The following is a 10011-nucleotide window of genomic DNA, read 5'->3' as shown; positions in this document are numbered from 1 at the left end:
TTTGTTGTTGAATTCATCTTACTTTCTCATTTTCTATTTGCTGAAATTCTTACTGAGTATAAACATTTTTAAGTCCATTGACTATGACCATTTATGGCCACTACTTTGCACACTTTATCAGGCATATTGCTTTAAAATTTTTAAATTTTTATTTATTAATTTATTTATTTTCAAATTTGCAGATCTTTTATTTCTTTTGTTTTTTTTTCCAGTTTTATTGTTGCTTTTTTTTCCAATTTATTTATTTTCAGAAAAACATTATTCATTATTTTTTTCACCACACCCAGTGCTCCATGCAAGCTGTGCCCTCTATAATACCCACCACCTGGTACCCCAACCTCCCACCCGCCCACCACTTCAAACCCCTCAGATTGTTTTTCAGAGTCCATAGTCTCTCATGGTTCACCTCCCCTTCCAATTTACCCAAAAGCACATACCCTCCCCAATGTCCATAACCCTACCCCCCTTCTCCCAACCCCCCTCCCCCCAGCAACACACAGTTTGTTTCGTGAGATTAAGAGTCACTTATGGTTTGTCTCCCTCCCTATCCCATCTTGTTTCATGGATTCTTCTCCTACCCACTTAAGCCCCCATGTTGCATCACCACTTCCTCATATCAGGGAGATCATATGATAGTTGTCTTTCTCCGCTTGACTTATTTGGCTAAGCATGATACGCTCTAGTTCCATCCATGTTGTCGCAAATGGCAAGATTTCGTTTCTTTTGATGGCTGCATAGTATTCCATTGTGTATATATACCACTTCTTCTTTATCCATTCATCTGTTGATGGACATCTAGGTTCTTTCCATAGTTTGGCTATTGCAGACATTGCTGCTATAAACATTCGGGTGCACGTGCCCCTTTGGATCACTACGTTTGTATCTTTAGGGTAAATACCCAGTAGTGCAATTGCTGGGTCATAGGGCAGTTCTATTTTCAACATTTTGAGGAACCTCCATGCTGTTTTCCAGAGTGGTTGCACCAGCTTGCATTCCCACCAACAGTGTAGGAGGGTTCCCCTTTCTCCGCATCCTCGCCAGCATCTGTCATTTGCTGACTTGTTGATTTTAGCCATTCTGACTGGTGTGAGGTGATATCTCATTGTGGTTTTGATTTGTATTTCCCTGATGCCGAGTGATATGGAGCACTTTTTCATGTGTCTGTTGGCCATCTGGATGTCTTCTTTGCAGAAACGTCTGTTCATGTCCTCTGCCCATTTCTTGATTGGATTATTTGTTCTTTGGGTGTTGAGTTTGTTAAGTTCTTTATAGATTTTGGACACTAGTCCTTTATCTGATATGTTGTTTGCAAATATCTTCTCCCATTCTGTCAGTTGTCTTTTGATTTTGTTAACTGTTTCCTTTGCTGTGCAAAAGCTTTTGATCTTGAACATAGTGATCCAAAGGGGCACGTGCACCCGAATGTTTATAGCAGCAATGTCTGCAATAGCCAAACTATGGAAAGAACCTAGATGTCCATCAACAGATGAATGGATAAAGAAGAAGTGGTATATATACACAGTGGAATACTATACAGCCATCAAAAGAAACGAAACCTTGCCATTTGCGACAACATGGATGGAACTAGAGCGTATCATGCTTAGCCAAATAAGTCAAGCGGAGAAAGACAACTATCATATGATCTCCCTGATATGAGGAAGTGGTGATGCAACATGGGGGCTTAAGTGGGTAGGAGAAGAATCCATGAAACAAGATGGGATAGGGAGGGAGACAAACCATAAGTGACTCTTAATCTCACGAAACAAACTGTGTGTTGCTGGGGGGAGGGGGGTTGGGAGAAGGGGGGTAGGGTTATGGACATTGGGGAGGGTATGTGCTTTTGGGTAAATTGGAAGGGGAGGTGAACCATGAGAGACTATGGACTCTGAAAAACAATCTGAGGGGTTTGAAGTGGTGGGCGGGTGGGAGGTTGGGGTACCAGGTGGTGGGTATTATAGAGGGCACAGCTTGCATGGAGCACTGGGTGTGGTGAAAAAATAATGAATAATGTTTTTCTGAAAATAAATAAATTGGGAAAAAAATGCAGCTTTTCTGCTGTCTTGGGTGAGTTATTAAGCTGGTTCTTTAAGGGCAGAGAATCAGTTTCCTTGCCCCTCTGCTCTCCGAGACTTAAGGTGGCTAATTTTAAAAGTATGATAAGCCCTGCTGATTTTAAAAGCTCCTGGAGTTAAACCCCACTGGTTTTCAAGACCATAGGTTATGGGCATTTGCCTTCCCAATGTGGGTCCCCTGTTCCAGGGGTGCACGGCGTAAACTCTGATCCTTTTTTCTTCTCCATGCTTGTGGTGTCCCTCCCATTTGTGGTTAGTTTCACAGGGGTTTTTGGTTCCCAACCATTTTCCCACTCCTCCCATCTACCCTTTTTCATGTGGCCTCTTTACAATTGACTATGAAAGGTCTGTTCTGCCAGTCATCAAGTCATTTTCAGGGGTAGTTGCATAGGTACAGCTGCTATCTTAGCGGTCTGTGGGATGAGGTGAGCTCAGGCTCCTCCTACTCTACCATCTTCCCTGAATTTTTTCTCCTCCATTAATTTTAATAAGAGTAGTTGAAGATACAAGAACTTTTAGGATTTTATCAAGGAGTGAATTCCAACATGTTGAATGGCTAATGGAAGGTTTGCTACTTTGGAAATGAAGACTAATAAACGTTCATTTAAGAACACTAACTCTGTCAGGCAAGTAGTCTTTTTCCCCATTTTACAAAAGTTTTGATTGGTAAAAGTAGTTAATGATTTCACAACATTCCAAAGATGGGGGTTCAACAATTCAAACATAGATCTGCCTGAGAAAGCCACTTTCTTCTATACCAACAGTTTTCAAATTTTAGCATGCTTCAGTATACCTGGCATGCTCATTCCAAATGTAGATACCCAAAGGCTTCTTGGAATATGTATTGTTTATAAACAGAGCAGGTAAATGTGATGTGGTCCAAGGTCCATACTTAACAGGAGTCCATTAACTGAAAACCTGCCTACCATTATTAACTATTTGTTATTTTCATCTGGCTATACATCATATTCCTTAGCTACTGTAGTTCTAGAAGTCTTACCCAAGAGGCCATATGATTGATAAGGCATCTCAGGAAACTTTTATAAATGTAGAGAATTCTTACTAAATTTCAATCTGGTAAAAATATTAAGCTCATCTTCCCTGAATTAACTATAAGATATAATTCATCATCAAGACTGGGACACTGCTGTGAGAGGGGGCACTATTATGTCAACAACAATAGGCATTAATTGGAACCACCCCAAACAAACCAAGAATCTGAAGGAAAAGTCAGTATATATTTTCTTATATACTCAATACCATGTTCCTACTCGAAAAATATTAGTAGGTTTAGAAACTGTTTCATTTTTGGGGCACCAGGGTGGCTCAGTGGGTTGAAGCCTCTGCCTTCAGCTCAGGTCATGATCTCAGGGTCCTGGGATTGAACCCCACGTCAGGCTCTCTGCTCAGCGGGGAACCTGCTTCCCTTCCTCTCTCTCTGTCTGCCTCTCTGCCTACTTGTGATCTCTGTCTGTCAAATAAATAAATAAATAAAACCTTAAAAAAAAAAAAAAAGAACCTGTTTCATTTTATTTTGACAAGTATTTACAAGGAAGAAAAAAAACTACTTTTCTTGTTTGCAGAAAGTCAATCCAAAATGGGGATATGGCTCTTAGCTACTAGAAGAGAACACTAGCTAAGGGACAGAACATCTGCATTAAAATCCCAAAATGCCACTCCGTGGTTATAACTTTGGATAAATTATTTTTCTTACTTGGGCCTTAGTTTTATCATCCTTTAAGGAACATCCACTAAACATGCACTTTAGAATTGTCAGTGGATCAAATGAGGTAATAAACACATTTGAAATAATCTCATAATAGCTGGAAAGTATTATACATATATATGGACAAAATAAATTTGAGGGAAAACATTACAAGATATATCCTTTTACAATATCTGCAATGATATCACTAGATGTTTATAGATTGTTCTTGATATAAATATTGCCTCATTGCATTTCTGGGAAGGATGGGGTTCTAGATTTGTCAGCAGCCACAGGATTGACAGTGAGTATTGTTTGCACATCAATAAGAAATAAAACAATCCCATTATCTTTAGTAGCTGCAGAATTGGACATCACTTTCAAAAGTACAATCCTACTACCTTCTCACTACATATCAGCTACTGTGTTGAGTCCTCAGGCCCTGTCCTTAGGTCCAAGAACAGCAGGATCACTACTGATAAAACCTTACAGCCTGATTTTGTGTAGAAAGCATGTGATCAAGTGCCAGGACCTTAAAGAATTAGGACTGGCCCAGCCACTAATTGACCATGTGATCTTAGGCATGATGTATTTATGAAGGACAGTCTAGTGGATCATTAAAGACCCCATAAGTTCTGACATTCTATGATTCTACAAGTCTCCATGACTGCCATCTTGGGTATTTTCCTACTCTTTGTCATAACAGGGAAAAAAACAAAAAAACACAAACAAATATAGATGTTTTAAACAGATTTAAAATAGTTTCAGGATACATTTAAGCTTATATACAGATAAAATCTTTCCCACGTGGAAGTGAAATCATTGATGTAAACAAACTAAGAAACAATTGTTTTATAAGATAGTTTGCTGTAAGACCATGACCTCAAGGTGTTAGACAAGATAATTACTGAAGGCCTTATAATTTCTGAATTTTTCAATTCTGAGACATTCATGGCATTTTAAGTGTCTAGGAGACTGCCTTCCTTTTTTTTTTTTTTGTTTTGTTTTGTTTTGAATATTTTCCTCCACATTTTCCAGTCTATTGTCACTACATAAGAAAACATTTAGCATACAATTACAGAAATAGCAGTTTTAAATAGAGATTTAAAGTAACTTCAAGATACATTTACACTTAAATATACAGATAAAATAGAGTCAAAACACTTATTCACAGTATCATTTTCATTAGTTTATGGAAACATATGTGAACCAAATAACATCTTACATGGTAACTGAATTTAGATTTTTTTAGAGACATGTACAACACTTACAGCATTTACACAATACTATTTTCAAAATAGGTTTTTGACCTCTAAGTAAGTTCCTACTGACAAGCTTTAGATAGCAGCTTAGCCCAGTAAATGTTAACTTTGTCATAAGAAGCATCTACATACAAACAGTACCCCATACCCTGCAGTATGACAAAGTGAAATTAAGAAACTTTTAAGGCAGAAAAAAAAAATCCTTCAAGTATAAGATCCAATGACAATGTTCACAAATGAACATAATATTACAGTTATTCAACTGAGCAAGTGACTTAATTTACACATTAACTCATTTCAATTTCCTGATTTGATTCTGGGAATATTTATGCTACACATACTGTGCAAGGCATTGAGAACACACAGGAGGATCAGACACGGTCCCAGTGGCATACTGGCAAATGTTTAACAGCAAGTTCTTGGAAAAAAGAAACCCTGACTTATAACATTTGCAAATTTCTATGGTGTAAATACTCCTACTATGCAGATTTCAAGCTATGAACAATTTGATCACTGGCTCACAAAATTCTTGAAACTTCAACAGTCACTTTTCACAAACTACTATTAGCTAAGCTCCAACACACCACTGTATGGTCCACACCCTCATGTAGCTCATAATCTCTTCATGGGCACATATTTAGAGGCCGTATTTAGAAGGGAAGATAGGGATGAAGTTTAAATAATTCAGTTGTGTACTTTGTAAGCAGTTTAAAAAGTTGAAAGAAAAAATAAAATCTGGAATGTTCCTGTTTGCTATTCTACTTTTCCTCTTAAATTGACTTCAGGAAATTAAGATGTAGCATATACTGAGAGACAATAATGGATACGTGGAATAAGAAGGAAAAAGACAAAAACATCATAAGGTATGTGCTAACAATGATGTTTACATTGGAAGAAAATGCTTACTAATATAAGGGTAAACGTAATGTAACTTTTAAAATTTTATCCCTTTCAGTTCAGCTCTAAGTCCTGAAAATGGGTCCTGTCCTCTTTGGCTGTAGCTCTGATGAGATTAACTAGCTTCTTTTTTGTACAAAGCGCACACTGCTTCACACCACTCACACTGTCAGCTCATAATAAAAGGCAAAACTAAATTCTGGAATCTGATAACTGAACTTCCTCTGCATAATCATCCCCTTGGATCAGATCTTTGGCAAGTGCCGGCTGGGGTGACCCGGAAATTCGTCTGGTAACAAAACATGGAGCCTGCAGGTTGGGCATGTCCCCTGTTGCATCAGCCAAGGTCTAATGCACTAAGGAGCAAAAATATTCATGTCAGTCTCTCTGATTTAGCCTAGAAGAGGCAACTTTTACGTATATAATCAGTTACTTTCTAGTAAATTGCCAAGCCAACTACTCAGTAATGGCACCTTCTCTGTGATTCACTGAGTAATATAGCTGGTAACAGCACTACACCTTTCAGCAAGTTTATTGGATGAGGATCCTTTCCCCAGCCCTAATTTTCAGGATGACTTAACAATTCTTCCTAACAAGAAGGCTAGGAAATCTGCTACATATTTTTCCTCTACTTTATTATATATTGTCCTCATGTATAATCTAGAAAAAAATAATATACAAAAGTCACCAATGCCCTGTATTAAGTGCCTATGGTGTTTTGAAGTTAAAATCCCCAGATAATAGATATACTTTTCAGATGGCTCTTTGATGACAATGATAGTACTCTTGGGCTATGAGCTGTTATGTCATTTGCTTGAATACTAACTCTCCCAAAACAAATCCATTTTACCTGTATAAATAATGAGAGCGAGATCAGATGAGAGAGGATTGAGAATAGGCCTATATATTAGGCCGCTAACTGTAACCCTAAAAGGTAACCTGAATCGGTTAGCTGCTTTCTATTCTATGGGAAATGGCAAAAATTGTAAGTTTCATGAACCAACTTCAAATGACTAACTATCTTTCTTGATATTTTAGGATTAGCCATTCTGTGTCTATTTCTTCATATCAGAATAGATAGAAAATATAATTCTGTAGTAGGTATCACATATCTTTGAAATTGCATTTTACAGATATAGTTTGAATGAGCTGGCCACTATTCATTTCCTGAGACTTTCTTATGTAAGATTATCTTTTCCTGGGTCAAATTACATCTTTGCACCAGAAGACTTGGATCATAAATTGCATATCAATAGCATTTGCACAGCAACAACACCAGGACTTAAAAATGCCAAGAATCAACAAAAGATATGCCAGTCTCCTGTTTTTCTAACATCAAAACTGAAACCTGAGTATCTAAAGAGCAAATACAAGAGCCCAGACAGCCAGTTAAGGCAAATCTTAGGCTTTGTAATGGTAGGGTGCCATCAGTACATGGAGACAAAAGACACTATCCATTATTTATAGCAAATCGGGATGAAGTGACACTGTTGCTAAACTGCCACTGAATTGCTCTGTCAATTAACATTCCTTCCATTTCTAGTCAAGGGAATTACTCCGTACTATTTCAATCTCATCATTGTCTCCTCTTTTCCTGTAAGGTGTATGGAGATCTGAGAAAGCACAGTACAAACTGGGGCTAGGAATGGTGAAAACAGGTCTAAATATTTCTGTGTGGTACTCCAATGCCCCAAGTTATAGTCTGTGGAACTCATGCTACAGCAATATCTGATGATACTTGCATATGATTTCAAGTAAGGCAGCATGAATCTTGCTTAACTGATTTAACGGCAAGATATTTAAAAAGGTAGATTTCTTTAAAAAAAGAAGAAAAAAGCTAGACTTTCATTACTTATCTATTAGTACTGTTTGAATTTTCAATTGTCTAACTATACTAACCTTACTTTGAATTCTGAGGTTTCAGGATAGTTCTACAGATCATTTTTCTACTATTTCATATACTTCTCTATATTAAACTGGCATTGAAATGACACTTAATTTTTTAACTGAAAAAAATCAGTAAAATTTAAAAGTAAGAAAATAAAAAAAGGCAAGTTTAAAGAGTTACCTGAGAATGGAATTTGTGAGCACAAGGCAAAACAGAGAGGTTTTCTGGAGAGAGATTCTCATGACAGATCACACAAGGCTCCTCTTCTTCCTCCTCATCATCCTAGAGAAAATACACATAAGGTTCAACTTAGCTCTTTTTTTTCCTCAAATTTAAATGTACTTAGAATCAACGGTCTCAATCTCACCAAATTATTGGCTCCTTCCCATGAGGCAGGCCCTTGTGAACTGAGGGGCCTCCAGGCTGGTTTTGGGGGCTGGGCAGTATTAGACTGTGGAGGTGTGTGGCTGGGGGAAACACAGTTACCATTCGGCACAGACTTTCCTTGACTCTGAAAACAACAACATTACACTTCTTTTCAGAAGTGTTTTAAAACAGGGATAACTAATAGAATAGCACAGAAAATGGGTTACAGGATACAGTGAGAATTAGCAAAAGGGTATAAAGTCAATTAAATGCACAAGAAATCTTGAAAACAAAACGTTAGCAATATTACTGGTATACTCAAAGCCAGGTAAAGAAAAAAAAATTATATACTCTTTAAAATTAGAAAAGAGGTCTTCCTTTAGAGTGAAAGCAACCTGGAAGAAATTTCAAGAGGGTCAGTTTTAACAGAATGATCAGGTAGTATTTCAAAAAGACTTCCTATGCCATTTGTTAAGTTGAAGTTGAACTGTTAATAGACAATTTAATATGATTACAGGTTATTGATTTACAGAGATGTTATAAACATAATTAAGACCACTCACTACTACCCAGAAGGGCAGGGAGGTATAGGTTTTTTGTTTTTACCTGTGCTCTCTTGGGATCAATAAATTGGGAAATCTTGTACACAATTTCATCAAATGTCAGTCCAGATAAGGACTTCCCATGAATATCCTTCAATTTCCGTAAGAAATCCGTGAGCTCCTTTCTAGGAGAGATCAAGGAAAGAGCAGTGATGATTTTTTTCCTACTGCCTTGAGGGTGTGCCCTCTACACAAAGCACAAAATCCCATTCTACGATATGTAGCAGCATATAGATGTGGTCCTTTAGAGCTGAGCTAACATCTATCTACATTTATATTATACCAAAACAAAAATCCTGAAGTTTAATATTCTTTCCAAAAAAAGTTTAACCGTTTTTGAAAGCTTGTATGAAAATTGAGTTTGTTACCTACTTACTTATGTAATGAGCTCTTTTATTGTGTCTCTGCTTTTAATTAGGACTAAAATACTCCTTTTTAACTATGTCACTATAGGTCTATCTCTTTTCTATGTTAATAATTGTACTTTTGTAAAACTCAAACAAAACAAAGATTACACAACAGAAAAGCTAAAAGACACACTAAAATATTTCTAGGTTTCTTTATCATACAATTAATCAATATGTTCTTTTTCTTCTCTTTCAGTTCTCACAGTCCCTTGACCCAAAGCCTCTGAATGTGTTTTTTGGTAGAGAGAGCAGAATGAAATAGTTTCTTTCCCAAATGAAGTGTCAGGTCATCAGCCCTGTAAAACTACCTTTGATTTACTATTCATTTCATACATATATATAACAACTGTATTACTTTTCTATTTTCATTAGCTATTCACTATATTTATAAAACCATAATCTAATCCTGAAGCAAAACAATATGTCCATTAAATAAAAGTATTAGGCTTTATGTGAAAATATTGGTTAAAAACTAGATTTCCTTGAATACAAAAGTAAAGATAAAAAAACTTCATTTCTGGAGAAGAAACATTAAATATCTTTCTGCTAAAATCAGCACTGTGAAAAGCACAGTAAAATCATTGTTTCTTGCATTTAACTGTGTTCGCTAAAAAAAACTAAGAGCCCTTAATAACATTAAGGAAATAGGAGGGTAAAGTCTGATGTTTGGGCTTGTAGAGCATATAATCAATTTAAAATTCACTTTGTAAAGAGGTTATTAAGATAATTATTGCAGCTGGTGGCATTAAAATTGGATAGGTTTATGACTTGTTGCACTTTTAATAAAGGAGCAAACCTAAATTTAAAAACCG

General features: G+C 36.6%; 1 protein-coding gene across 10 annotated transcripts in view; it reads right to left on the bottom strand.

Moving 5' to 3' along the window:
- Positions 1 to 4514: 4514 nt before the first annotated feature.
- DZIP3 (DAZ interacting zinc finger protein 3) overlaps positions 4515 to 10011 on the bottom strand; it is a 109504-nt gene continuing 104007 nt past the window's right edge. For all 10 annotated transcript variants that reach the window (XM_044251344.1, XM_044251345.1, XM_044251341.1 and 7 more), the window contains 4 exons: positions 8797 to 8917; positions 8192 to 8335; positions 8005 to 8106; positions 4515 to 6292 (listed from right to left, as the gene is read on the bottom strand). In XM_044251344.1, the coding sequence (XP_044107279.1) occupies positions 6182 to 6292; positions 8005 to 8106; positions 8192 to 8335; positions 8797 to 8917 (478 nt within the window). In that variant the 3' untranslated portion in view covers positions 4515 to 6181. The remainder of the gene's footprint in view (positions 6293 to 8004; positions 8107 to 8191; positions 8336 to 8796; positions 8918 to 10011) is intronic.

The sequence above is a fragment of the Neovison vison genome, chromosome 6 (assembly GCF_020171115.1).
Source record: "Neovison vison isolate M4711 chromosome 6, ASM_NN_V1, whole genome shotgun sequence".
NCBI lineage: Eukaryota > Metazoa > Chordata > Mammalia > Carnivora > Mustelidae > Neogale > Neogale vison.
This window is presented reverse-complemented; position numbering and strand designations above follow the sequence as displayed.